Here is a 14,896-nt window from a genome sequence, read left to right on the forward strand (position 1 = left end):
GGGAAGAATGACCACTCTGCACATGCTCAGAAGTACTTCTCTCTCTGCTAAATGAATTCCGCCAAACAGAATTCATCTAGCTAATGGGGAAGAATGACCACTCTGCACATGCTCAGAGGCACTCTCTCTCGCTGCTAGATGCATTCTGGCTAATGTTGGAATGAGGAAGAATGACCACTCTGCACATGCTCAGAGGCACACATACACACTCTCTCTGCTAGATGCATTCTGGCAAGTGTTGGAAGTGGGAAGAATACCTACTCTGCACATGCTCAGGCGTACTTCTCTCTCTGCTATATGAATTCTGCCAAACAGTGGAATGGGGAAGAATGAGCACTCTGCACATATTCAGAGGCACACTCTCTCCCTCTGCTAGATGCATTCTGACTAATGTTGGAATGGCGAAGAATGGCCACTCTGCACATGCTCAGAGGCATGCCCTTTCTCTCTACTAGATGCATTCTGGCAAGCATTGGAATGGAGAAGAACGACCACTCTACACATGCTCAGAGGCACTCTTTCTCTCTCTCTCTCTCTCTCTCCCTGCTAGATGCATTCTGGCAAGTGTTGGAATAGGGAAGAATACCTACTCTGCACATGCTCAGCGGTCTTTTTCTCTCTGCTAGTTGAATTCTGCCAAACAGTGGAATGGGGAAGAATGACCATTCTGCACATGCTCAGAGGCTCTCTCTCTCTCTCTCTCTCTCTCTCTCTCTCTCTGCTAGATGCATTCTGGCTAATGTTGGACTGGGGAAGAATTACCACTCTGCACATGCTCAGAGGCACACACACACACACACACTCTGCTAGATGCATTCTAGCATGCCTTGGAATAGGGGAAGAATGGCCACTCTGCACATGCTCAGTGGCATGCTCTCCCTCTCTGCTAGGTGCATTCTGGCAAGTGTTGGAATGGGGAAGAATACCTACTCTGCACATGCTCAGAAGTACTTCTCTCTCTGCTATATGAATTCTGCCAAACAGTGGAATAGGGAAGAATGAGCACTCTGCACATGCTCAGAAGCATTCTGGCTAATGTCGCAATGGGGAAGAATGACCACTCTGCACATGCTCAGAGGCACACACTCTCTCTCTCTCTCTTTGCTAGATGCATTCTGGCATGCCTTGGAATAGGGGAAGAATGGCCACTCTGCACATGCTCAGAGACATGCTCTCTCTCTGCTAGATGCATTCTGGCAAGCATTGGAATAGGGGAAGAATGGCCACTCTGCACATGCTCAGAGGCATACTCACCCCCTCTCTCTCTCTGGTAGAATAGGGGAGGAATGACCACTCTGCACATGCTCAGAGGCACACATACACACTCTCTCTGCTAGGTGCATTCTGGCAAGCATTGGAATAGGGGAAGAATGGCCACTCTGCACATGCTCAGAGGCATACTCACCCCCTCTCTCTCTCTGGTAGAATAGGGGAGGAATGACCACTCTGCACATGCTCAGAGGCACACATACACACTCTCTCTGCTAGGTGCATTCTGGCAAGCATTGGAATAGGGGAAGAATGGCCACTCTGCACATGCTCAGAGGCATACTCCCTCTCTCTCTCTCTGGTAGAATAGGGGAGGAATGACCACTCTGCACATGCTCAGAGGCACATATACACACTCTCTCTGCTCGGTGCATTCTGGCAAGCATTGGAATAGGGAAGAATGGCCACTCTGCACATGCTCAGAGGCATACTCACCCCCCCTCTCTCTCTGGTAGAATAGGGGAGGAATGACCACTCTGCACATGCTCAGAGGCACATATACACACTCTCTCTGCTCGGTGCATTCTGGCAAGCATTGGAATAGGGAAGAATGGCCACTCTGCACATGCTCAGAGGTACTTCCCTCTCTGCTAGATGCATTCTGGCAAGTGTTGGAATGGGGAAGAACGACCACTCTGCACATGCTCTGAGGTACTTCTCTCTCTGCTAGATGCATTCTGCCAAGCGTTGGAATAGGGGAACAATGACCACTCTGCACATGCTCAGAGGCTCTCTCGCCTTTATTGCCAACACCTGTCTGAGGTGAGGGAGGGCCAGGGTGTGGGGGAGGGGGCTCATCGTTCACAGCAGAACATCATGGCGTTGTTGAGGGCGGAGTCGTCGCTGAAGTACCCCTGGAAGGGCTCCACCTGGGTCTGGATGCCGCAGAAGCCCTTCCGGCAGGGGGCGCTGGGGGGGCCAAACTCCCCATAGTCCAGGCCCGGGCCCTCCAGCTCCTCCCCCCCGGAGCAGGTGAAGCGCACGTTGGTGGCCCCCATCCGGTCCTGCGCCACCCCCCGCTCCTCCTCCACTCGCAGAGCAAAGCTCTCCAGCCGGCCCCCGGGGGGGCACCACATGGGCTCCGACCACTCGCCCCACCTGCAGAGCAAAAAGAGAGAAGGGCCTCAGTGCCACTGGACACGGCACAACCACGGTCAAGGCCTCCCCCAGCACACACAGTCAGGTGTGTTTCTAAGTGTTTGCAGACCACTTCCTTAACAATCTTTTCCAGAATCTTGCCTGGTATCGACATAGGAAGTAGTTGTGTTGTGGTTAAGCCAAAGGTTGTGGTTAAGTGCAGAGTCTGCAGGTACAAGAAGGTACTTTCCATCAAAAGGTCAAGGGAGGGCGGCTGGAAAGAGAGTACTTTCCATGACCTATTACTTGAGTATAAAGGTCAGCAGAAATAGAGGAGGGGCGCGGCAGTCACTTGAAGGTTAGCATCTGCGTATGCTGCCCGGCTGTCCATCTTCCACAGCACACACCACAACACAACGCACCCACCCACCCACATTCACATTGCTATTGCAAGAGAAATATACCCTTCCTCTGTAGAAAAAGAGCAACACGGAAGAAAATGTTTTTAAGAAACAAGATGTGGCATGTACAGGTCATACAAAGTTCAAATTCACATAGGAAGTTGTGTTGTGGTTAAGCCAAAGGTTGTGGTTAAGCGCAGAGTCTGCAGGTACAAGAAGGTACTTTCCATCAAAAGGTCAAGGGAGAGGGGCTGGAAAGAGAGTACTTTCCATGACCTATTACTTGAGTATAAAGGTCAGCAGAAACAGAGGAGGGGCGCGGCAGTCACTTGAAGGTTAGCATCTGCATATGCTGCCAGGCTGTTCATCTTCCCCAGCACACACCGCAACACAACACACCCACCCACCCACATTCACATTGCTATTGCAAGAGAAATATACCCTTCCTCTGTAGAAAAAGAGCAACACGGAAGAAAATGTTTTTAAGAAACAAGATGTGGCATGTAGAGGTCATACAAAGTTCAAATTCACATAGGAAGTTGTGTTGTGGTTAAGCCAAAGGTTGTGGTTAAGCGCAGAGTTTGCAGGTACAAGAAGGTACTTTCCATCAAAAGGTCAAGGGAGGGTGGCTGGAAAGAGAGTACTTTCCATGACCTATTTCTTGAGTATAAAGGTCAGCAGAAACAGAGGAGGGGCGCGGCAGTCACTTGAAGGGTAGCATCTGCGTATACTGCCAGGCTGTCCATCTTCCCCAGCACACACCGCAACACAACACACCCACCCACATTGACATTGGTATTGCACAATCCGCAATGCCACCTCAATGCGAGTTCAGCATGGCCACAGCTCTAGGATAGGAGCTATCCTTCAGTCTGTTTGGCCTTGCCTTTGTCACCCTGTGCCGCCTGCCAGGTGGCAATGATAAGGCATTGCAAGGAGCTGGAGAAGGGAGAAAGTAGGCAGGCGGTGGTCCCAATGGCACTCCAGCAACACACGAACACACAGAATTAGAATACAACAGAATAGCTTTGTTGCCATTGTACATTGCACAACGAAAGTCAATGCCTTCCCCAGCACACACACACTGCAAAACAACACACCCATCCCTCCACATTGTAATCACACACTATTGCACAGCCCCCTATGCCACACCAATGTGAAGCCACGGAGTTCAACATAGCCACAACTCTAAGAGAAAAGCTGCCTCTCAGTCTCTTTGTCCTTGCCTTTGTCGCCCTGTACCGCCTGCCAGGTGGCAATAATATGACATTGTAAGGAAGGCCTTCCTTCTCAGAACCGGAGAATGGAGAAAGTAGGCAAGCAGAAGTCCCAGTGATACTCAAGCAACACTGGGCATATACACCAATACAGAATAGAATACAATAGAATACAATAGAATACAATAGAATACAATAGAATACAATAGAATACAATAGAATACAATAGAATAGAATAGAATAGCTGTATTGCCATTGTACAAGCTGCCTCTCTTTGTCCTTGCCTTTGTCACCCTGTAACGCCTGCCAGGTGGTAGTAATTCAAAGGAAGAATATGCTGGGATGAGGAAGAAGAGAAGGAGGAGGAAGATGAGGAAGAAGAGGAAGGGAAGACGAAAGACAAAAGAGGGGAAATAGGAAAAAGAGGAAGAGGAAGGGAAGATGGGGAAGAGGGGAAAGAGGAAAAGGAGGAGGAAAAAGAAGGGAAGAGGAGGAGGAAGAAAGGAAGAGGAAGAAGAAGAGGAGGAGAAATAAGAAGAGGAAGGGAAAATGAGAAAGAGAGGAAGAAGAGACGGAAGAAGGGGTTGGAGGAAGATGAGGGGGAAGAGGAAGGTAAAGGAAAGGTACAAGAGGGGAAATAGGAAGAAGAAGAAGAGGAAGGGAAGAGAGCAAAGAAGGGAAAGAGAAAAAGGAGGAGGAAGGAGGAGGAGGAGGAGGAAAACAAGGAAGGGGAAAGGAAGAAGAGGAGAAATAGAAGAGGAAGAGGAGGAGGAGATAGAGAAAGGTAAGAGGACGAAGAGGGGAAAGAGGAAAAGGAGGAGGAAAAAGAAGGGAAGAAGAGGAAGAAGAAAGGAAGGGGAAGGGGAAGAAGAAGAGGAGGAAGAGGAAGGGAAGATGGGGAAAATGAGAAAGAAGGGGATGAAGAAGAGAAGGAAGAAGGGGTAGGAGGAAGATGAAGGGGAAGAGGAAGGGAAGAGGAAAGGAACAAGAGGGGAAATAGGAAGAAGAAGAAGAGGAAAGGAAGAGAGCAAAGAGGGGAAAGAGAAAAAGGAGGAGGAAAAATGAGGGAAGAGGAGGAGGAAAACAAGGAAGGGAAAAGGAAGAAGAGGAGAAATCGAGAGAAGAGGAAGAGGAGGAAGTATGGGAACCCTGTGCAGAACCACGGGACACATAGGGCTTTGCGGTTGTGTGCATGTGCAAACGGTGTCACCAAAGCCCCCCAGACAAAGGCCCCTCCCCTTTGCACACGCGTGTGCACCACCCATGCTCTCCAGACTCACTGTCCACTCTCGGACTCCACGGCGTGGGCCTTCTGTCCACTTCCGCCCCAGCCTTGCGTGCAAAGGAGCCGGATGCCGTTGACTCCTGTGTCATCTATGGTGGGACCCCGGTACGACTCCACCTGGAAGGAGAAGGAGGGAGACATGAAGGTGGAAGGCACCATTCGAACCCTCCCAACAGATGGCCCTCCAGCCTCATATATAATATAATACAATATAATAATGTTATTAGAATAGAAGAGAATCATAGGATCCTATGGTTGGAACACCCAGGAAGACACCATCCAAACCCTCCCGCCAGATGGCCATCCAGGAAGACACCATCCAAACCCTCCCGCCAGATGGCCATCCAGGAAGACACCATCCAAACCCTCCCGCCAGATGGCCATCCAGGAAGACACCATCCAAACCCTCCCGCCAGATGGCCATCCAGGAAGACACCATCCAAACCCTCCCGCCAAATGGCCATCCAGGAAGACACCATCCAAACCCTCCCGCCAGATGGCCATCCAGGAAGACACCATCCAAACCCTCCCGCCAGATGGCCATCCAGGAAGACACCATCCAAACCCTCCTGCCAGATGGCCATCCAGGAAGACACCATCCAAACCCTCCCGCCAGATGGCCATCCAGGAAGACACCATCCAAACCCTCCCGCCAGATGGCCATCCAGGAAGACACCATCCAAACCCTCCCGCCAGATGGCCATCCAGGAAGACACCATCCAAACCCTCCCGCCAGATGGCCATCCAGGAAGACACCATCCAAACCCTCCCGCCAGATGGCCATCCAGGAAGACACCATCCAAACCCTCCCGCCAGATGGCCATCCAGGAAGACACCATCCAAACCCGCCCGCCAGATGGCCATCCAGGAAGACACCATCCAAACCCTCCCGCCAGATGGCCATCCAGGAAGACACCATCCAAACCCTCCCGCCAGATGGCCATCCAGGAAGACACCATCCAAACCCGCCCGCCAGATGGCCATCCAGGAAGACACCATCCAAACCCTCCTGCCAGATGGCCATCCAGGAAGACACCATCCAAACCCTCCTGCCAGATGGCCATCCAGGAAGACACCATCCAAACCCTCCCGCCAGATGGCCATCCAGGAAGACACCATCCAAACCCTCCCAACAGATGGCCCTCCTGCCTCATTGGCCTTAGAAGGTTAATGGAGAAATATAATATAATACAATATAATAATATTAGAATAGAGTAGAAGAGAATCACAGGATCCTATGGTTGGAACGCCCAGGAAGACACCATCCAAACCCTCCCAACAGATGGCCATCCAGCCTCATTGGCCTTAGAAGGTTAATGGAGAAATATAATATAATACAATAATATTATTAGAATAGAAGGGAATCATAGGATCCTATGGTTGGAACACCCAGGAAGATACCATCCAAACCCTCCCGCCAGATGGCCACCCAGCCTCATAGGCAGAAGGTTTGTGGAGAAATATAATCTATTATTATTATTATTATTATTATTATTATTATTATACAACATAATATAATCATAGGATGTTAAGGTTGGAGGAGTCCACAAGGGCCATCCAGGAAGACACCATCAAAACCCTCCCAACAGATGGCTGTCCAGTCTCATAGGATTATCTCTCCCATTGGCTTCATGTGAGAGGCATAGCTTTGGGTGTCATCAGCATACCTCTAGCACCGCACCCCATGCCTGCGGATTATCTCTCCCATTGGCTTCATGTAAGAGGCATAGATTTGGGTGTCATCAGCATATATCAGCACACCCCTCCCCATGCCTGCGGATGATATTTCCCTTTGGCTTCACGCGAGAGGCATAGATTTGGGCGTCATCAGCATACATCAGCACACCCCTCCCCATGCCTGCGGATGATATTTCCCTTTGGCTTCACGCGAGAGGCATAGATTTGGGCGTCATCAGCATACATCAGCACACCCCTCCCCATGCCTGCGGATGATATTTCCCTTTGGCTTCACGCGAGAGGCATAGATTTGGGCGTCATCAGCATACATCAGCACACCCCTCCCCATGCCTGCGGATGATATTTCCCTTTGGCTTCACGCGAGAGGCATAGATTTGGGCGTCATCAGCATACATCAGCACACCCCTCCCCATGCCTGCGGATGATATTTCCCTTTGGCTTCACGCGAGAGGCATAGATTTGGGCGTCATCAGCATACATCAGCACACCCCTCCCCATGCCTGCGGATGATATTTACCTTTGGCTTCACGCGAGAGGCATAGATTTGGGCGTCATCAGCATACATCAGCACACCCCTCCCCATGCCTGCGGATGATATTTCCCATTGGCTTCATGTGAGAGGCATAGATTTGGGTGTCATCAGCATATATCAGCACACCCCTCCCCATGCCTGCGGATGATATTTCCCATTGGTTTCATGTGAGAGGCATAGATGTGGGTGTCATCGGCGTACATCAGCACATCTCTCCTTATGCCTACGGAGAATCTCTCCCATTGGTTTCATGTGAGAGGCATAGCTTTGGGCGTCATCAGCGTACATCAGCATATCCCTCCCCATACCTGCGGAGAATCTCTCCCATTGGTTTCATGTGAGAGGCATAGATGTGGGTGTCATTGGCATACATCAGCACACCTCTACGGATGATCTCCTGCTCTGAAGCCCATTTCAAATGGGTCAAGCTGGAGTTGAAGGACAGTGGCCTTCTCGGTCACCTTGACCCAAAAATGGAGGCTGGAGACCGGCCTGGAATTATTAAGGTCCAAGGGACCTGTGGACTTTCCCCTTGTCCGAACTCTCTCTTTGGCCGGTGAGTTTGCACTACTGCCGTGGACCCCTCTGGACCCCTGGGACCCCACGAAGGGCCCCGCCCTTCCTTCCTTCCATCCTCTCCAGGTGAGGCCAACTTACCTTTTGTTGGAACCCAGTGGCAAAGGTCCCTTTGGGGCACCTGTCGACCGAGCCCCAATTGCCCCTTTGCCCCCCATTGTCGACCCTGGCCACAGAGCCATAGTCCGTTGGAGGGGTAGAGTCCCCCAGGGACCCCGAGAGCAGGAGCGCCAGCCCGGCCAGGACGCTGACCACAAGCTTGACCATTGCGACAGCCAGCAATGGCCAGCTCAAGGCCCTGCCCAAGGCTTTATACTGGCACCAGGGACTGGACCTTGTGTGTGGCCAATGGGGTGGCCTTCTCAGGGGTGGGCACAAGGGAGACGTGTGGTGGCACCCGTGGCGCAAGGAATTGGAGACGCATCAAAGGGCCGAGAAGGGTCTTGGCCAATCGCTCCGGACACAGTGTCCACCCTGCCGTGGGTGCGGACAAGCCACTTGCAAGCCAATCCCTTCTGCAAACACAAGCCTTATCTGCACTGACCTCTGGTTTTCTCTCCTGGTGCCAGGACACTCCTTCCTCCCCATGGCTTCAGATGGTCAGAGGGTCACAGAGTCATGGAAAGGACCCCCAAAGGCCATCTAGTCCAACCCTATTCTGCCATGCAGGAAAAGCACAATCAAAGCACCCCCAACAGATGGTCATCCAGCTATGTTATGATCCATTATTACTATTATTATTATTATTATTATTATTATTATTATTATTATTATAGTATTAGACTCCTAGAGTTGGGAGGGACCCCCAAAGGCCATCTAGTCCAACCCTGTTCTGCCACGCAGGAAAGGCACAATCAAAGCACCCCCAACAGATGGTCATCCAGCTATGTTATGATCCATTATTATTATTATTATTATTATTATTATTATTCATTATAGTATTAGACTCCTAGAGTTGGGAGGGACCCCCAAAGGCCATCTAGTCCAATCCCCTGCTGTCTGCCATTATTCATGCAGGAAAAGCACAATCAAAGCATCCCCCAACAGATGGCCATCCAGCTATTTAATTATCTATTATTATTATTACGGTATTAGACTCCTAGAGTTGGAAGGGACCTTCCAAAGGTCATCTAGTCCAACCCCCTTCTGTCTGCCATTATTTGGGAAAAGCACAATCAAAGCATCCCCAACAGATGGCCATCCAGCCTTTGTAGTCGTAGTCGTAGTAGTAGTAGTCGTAGTAGTAGTAGTAGTAATAATAATAATAATAATAATAATAATAATAGCAAAAACCCCATGGGCCATGCAGGAAAAGCACAATCAAAGCACCCCCAACAGATGGTCATCCAGCTATGTTATGATCCATTATTATTATTATTATTATTATTATTATTATGGTATTAGACTCCCAGAGTTGGGAGGGACTCCCAAAGGCCATTTAGTCCAACCCCCTGCTGTCTGCCATTATTTGGGGAAAGCACAATCAAAGCACCCCCAACAGATGGCCATCCATCCTTTGTAATAATAATAATAATAATAATAATAATAATAATAATAACCCCCTTCTGCCATGGAGGAAAAGCACAATCAAAGCATACCCAACAGATGGCCATCCAGCTATTTTATTATCCATTATTATTATTATTATTATTATTATTATTATTATTACAGTATTCAACTCCTAGATTTGGAAGGGATCCCCAAAGGTCATCTAGTCCAACCCCATTCTGTCTGCCATTATCTGGGAAAAGCACAATCAAAGCATCCCCAACAGATGGCCATCCAGCTATGTTAGTATCCATTATTATTATTATTATTATTATTATTACAGTATTCAACTCCTTTGGAAGGGATCTTTGGAAGGGATCCCCAAAGGTCATCTAGTCCAACCCCATTCTGTCTGCCATTATCTAGGAAAAGCACAATTTATTTGCTTCACTTTTATACCGCATTCCACAATCAAATTTATACCACAATCAAAGCATCCCCAACAGATGGCCATCCAGCTATGTTATTATCCATTGTTATTATTACAGTATTCAACTCCTAGAGTTGGAAGGGACCCCCAAAGGTTATCTAGTCCAACCCCATTCTGTCTGCCATGCAGGAAATGCACAATCAAAGCACCTCCAACAGATGGCCATCCAGTATCTGCCTTATTATTATTATTATTATTATTATTATTATTATTATTCAAAAATACATTGCACAGTCCTAAATGTTTGGGAAGTGTTTGACATTTTGATTTTGTGATACGAAATCCAGCATATAGCTCTCATTTGCTGTGACATACTGTGCTTTCGTGTCAGTAAAATAATAACAATAATAATAATAGAATCCTAGAGTTGGAAGGGACCCCCAAAGGCCATCTAGTCTATCTAGCCTCTGTCTAAAAGCCTCCAAGGAAGGATGATGATGATGATGATGATGATGATGATGATTAAACTCCTAGGGTTGGAAGAGACCCCCAAAGGTCATCTAGTCCAAACCCCCATTAATCCAGAAAAGCACAATCAAGGTATCCATAACAGATATTCAGCTATGTTATTATCCATTATTATTATTATTATTATTATTATTATTATTATTATTATTATTATTAGGTTCTTGTGGGTTTTTTTCGGGCTATAGGGCCATGTTCTAGAGGCATTTCTCCTGACGTTTCGCCTGCATCTATGGCAAGCATCCTTAGAGGTAGTGAGGTCTGTTGGAATTAGGAAAATGGGTTTATATATCTGTGGAATGGCTGAGGTGGGGCAAAGAGCTCTTCCCTGCTGGAGCTAGGTGTGAATGTTTCAACTGACCACCTTCATTAGCATTTGAAGACCTGGCTGAGCCTGGGAAAATCTTTTGTTGAGAGGTGTTAAGATGTGCCTGGTTGTTTCCTCTCTATATGGCCATGTTCTAGAGGCATTTTCTCCTGACGTTTCGCCTGCATCTATGGCAAGCATCCTCAGAGGTAGTGAGGTCTGTTGGAATTAGTACAATGGGTTTATATATCTGTGGAATGGCTGGGGTGGGGCACAGAGCTCTTCTCTGCTGGAGCTAGGTGTGAATGTTTCAACTGACCACCTTCATTAGCATTTGAAGGCCTGGCTGAGCCTGGGAAAATGTTCTGTTGAGAGGTGTTAAGATGTGCCTGGTTGTTTCCTCTCTATATGGCCATGGTCTAGAGGCATTTTCTCCTGATGTTTCGCCTGCATCTATGGCAAGCATCCTTAGAGGTAGTGAGGTCTGTTGGAATTAGGACAATGGTTTTATATATCTGTGGAATGGCTGGGGTTGGGCAAAGGACTCTTGTCTGCTGGAGCTAGGTGTAAATGTTTCAACTGATCACCTTCATTAGCATTTGAAGGCCTGGCTGAGCCTGGGAAAATCTCTTGTTGAGAGGTGTTAAGATGTGTCTGGTTGTTTCCTCTCTGCTGTTTTGCTGTTGTAATTTTGGAGTTGTTTAATACTGGTAGCCAGATTTTGTTCATTTTCATGGTCTCTTCCTTTCTGTTGAAACTGTCCACATGCTTCTTGTGGATGTCAATGGCTTCTCTGTGTAGTCTGACATGGAGGTTGTGAGAGTGGTCCAGCATTTCTGTGTTCTCAAATAAAATGCTGTGTCCAGGCTGGTTCATCAGGTGCTCTGCTATGGCTGACTTCTCTGGTTGAAGGAGTCTGCCGTGCCTTCCATGTTCCTTCATGCGTGTCTGGGCAATGCTGCGTTTGGTGGTCCCTATGTAGACTTGTCCACAGCTGCATGGTACACGGGAGACTCACCGCTGCAGGAGTCTACCATTTGGCGAGGCCGTGGGGGAGCCCAGGAAGGGTCTTTGCATCCTGTGGATTCCTGACTGGATAAACACTGTCTTGGATTGCTTGTATCTCTCATGTGGACATTGCTTGGTGATACTGCCTTTTATGGACTTATTACTTTTTGGAACCTTCTGATTTTCTTCCAAGCATTTATTTCTTCTGGCTATTTACTAAGCTTCAATAAAAGAAGATTGGTTTCTTCGCTCTTCGTGTGGTGTCTTTCAAAGTCAGAGGGCTCTTCCTGACCTGGAGTGGCATACTGACACAGCAAGCAAAAGGTAGAGGTGTGTGCCAGGTATCTGCACTGATCTACACTGAGTATATAATGCAGTTCAGTGCACTTCGGACTGTATCATATGGACCTATATTGAGCACAACCCAGCTTCTGCCAACCTAGCAGTTCAAAAGCATGCAAGTGTGAGTAGATCAATAGGTACCGCTTCTGCGGGGAGGTAATGGTGTCCCATGCAGTTATGCTGGCCACACAACCTTGGAGGTGTCTATGGACAACGCCGGTTCTTTGGCCTAGAAATGAAGATGAGCGAGGCCACACGACCTTGGAGGTGTCTATGGACAATGCCAGCTCTTCAGTCTAGAAAGGGAGATGAGCACCAGAGTCGGACACAGCTGGACTTCATGCCAAGGGGAAGCCTTGACTTTTACCTGAGCGTGAATAATGCAGCTTGAACTACATTGAAATGCATCATCTGGATCTACACTGAGCGTATAATGCAGTTCTGATTGCAGCATATGGATCTACACAGTGGATCTAATGCAGTTCAGACTCCATCATCTGGATCTATGTTGACTAAAAATGTAGTTCCAACTGCATTTCTCAGCCCGGGACCACTTGGGAGCTGGAATCAGAATCCTAGAGTTGGGAGGGACCCCCAAAGGCCATCCAGTCTGACCTCCTTCTTTCGGGAAGGAAGGCACCAACAAAACAATCCCAACAGATGCCCCTCTGTTTCAGAACCAGCTTTAAAACAGCCCCCCCACCCCCATCTACGGTTGGACCGAGGTCAGCCAGATGGCCTTGGGCATCCTATTCTGGCCCCTCTTCCCTCCCTGTCCTTCTTCTGGGGCCAAAGGTCCCTTCCGAGGGCCAATCATTAACCTTTGTGGCTTTTGGTCCTTTTTCCGCAACACAGCCTTGAAAGGAAAGAGAATGGGATCCTGGTGCGGGTTAAGGTTGCCTTGCTTTGAAAACCACAAGGCTGCCTTAGGAGGGCTAACTAAAGAATGGCTTGCTGTGAGTTTTCTGGGCTGTATGGCCATGTTCAGCAGCATTCTCTCCTGACACTTCGCCTGCATCTGCAGCAATGAAGCAAGTGCAGTGTGTGTGTGTGTGTGTGTGTGTGTGTGTGTGTGTATCTCCCTGTGGAATAATGTCCAGGGTGGGAGACAGAACCCTTGTCTGTTGAAGCAGGTGTGACCTCCAGATCTCCAGATCTCAAGTTTCCGTAGCATTGAGCCAGGGCTGTTAAACTGGTGCTAAACTGCATTCATTCTACAGTGTAGATGCACCCATACATCTTTATGCATTTCCCATGTGTGAATGTTGCATTTAGCAAGCTTGCATATCATTAAGTAGTCTTGCAGCCGCAAAGTCAATCAGTGAGGGTCTCGGCATAGAGATCGCCTGGCCGTTGTTGCCTGGAGGCACCCTCTGTTCCCTGGCACATCCCTGCAGGCTGTCTGGGGTTCCCAGGTTTCTGAGTGGTGCTCATTGTTTCCTGTCTTGATTCTGGTGTTTTTAAAAACTGGTAAACTGGTTTTGCTCACTTTCATGTTTTCATGCCTCCAGGTAACAAAGGCTGAAGTTTAGGGTAGGAGCCAGGTAAATATATAATATAATATAATATAATATAATATAATGCAATGTAGTGCAATGCAATGCTATGCTATGCTATGTTATGATAATAATTAAAAAATTAAAAATAAAATAATATAATAAATAAATAAAATAATAATAATATAATGTAATGTAATGCAATGCAATGCAATGAAGTGCAATGCAATGCAATGCTATGCTATAATAATAATTAAAAAATTAAAATAAAATAATATAATAAATAAATAAAATAATAATAATATAATGTAATGCAATGCAATGCAATGCTATGTAGTGCAATGCAATGCTATGCTATAATAATAATTAAAAAATTAAAAATAAAATAATATAATAAATAAATAAAATAATAATATAATGTAATGTAATGCAATGCAATGCAATGAAGTGCAATGCAATGCTATGCTATGCTATAATAATAATTAAAAAATTAAATAAAAATAATATAATAAATAAATAAAATAATAATATAATGCAATGCAATGCAATGAAGTGCAATGCAATGCTATGCTATAATAATAATTAAAAAATTAAATAAAAATAATATAATAAATAAATAAAATAATAATAATATAATGTAATGCAATGCAATGCAATGCTATGTAGTGCAATGCTATGCTATGATAATAATTAAAAAATTAAATAAAAATAATATAATAAATAAATAAAATAATAATATAATGTAATGCAATGCAATGCTATGTAGTGCAATGCAATGCTATGCTATGCTATAATAATAATTAAAAAATTAAAATAAAATAATATAATAAATAAATAAAATAATAATAATATAATGTAATGCAATGCAATGCTATGCTATGTAGTGCAATGCAATGCTATGCTATAATAATAATTAAAAAATTAAAATAAAATAATATAATAAATAAATAAAATAATAATAATATAATGTAATGCAATGCAATGCAATGCTATGTAGTGCAATGCAATGCTATGCTATAATAATAATTAAAAAATTAAAATAAAATAAAATAATAAATAAATAAAATAATAATATAATGCAATGCAATGCAATGAAGTGCAATGCAATGCTATGCTATAATAATAATTAAAAAATTAAAATAAAATAATATAATAAATAAATAAAATAATAATATAATGCAATGCAATGCAATGAAGTGCAATGCAATGCTATGCTATAATAATAATTAAAAAATTAAAAATAAA

At 46.0% G+C, this 14,896-nt stretch overlaps 1 protein-coding gene across 1 annotated transcript; it reads right to left on the reverse strand.

Annotated features, from left to right (window-relative positions):
* Nucleotides 1-1,991: 1,991 nt before the first annotated feature.
* Nucleotides 1,992-8,347, reverse strand: VMO1 (vitelline membrane outer layer 1 homolog). The gene is made up of 3 exons (XM_067469631.1): nucleotides 8,137-8,347; nucleotides 5,245-5,366; nucleotides 1,992-2,367 (listed from the first exon to the last, which is right to left on the reverse strand). Exons 1-3 carry the CDS (start codon nucleotides 8,320-8,322, stop codon nucleotides 2,064-2,066), a joined length of 612 nt encoding a protein of 203 aa, XP_067325732.1. The 5' UTR covers nucleotides 8,323-8,347; the 3' UTR covers nucleotides 1,992-2,063.
* Nucleotides 8,348-14,896: the final 6,549 nt, after the last annotated feature.

Source organism: Anolis sagrei, chromosome 6 (assembly GCF_037176765.1).
Source record: "Anolis sagrei isolate rAnoSag1 chromosome 6, rAnoSag1.mat, whole genome shotgun sequence".
Lineage (NCBI taxonomy): Eukaryota > Metazoa > Chordata > Lepidosauria > Squamata > Dactyloidae > Anolis > Anolis sagrei.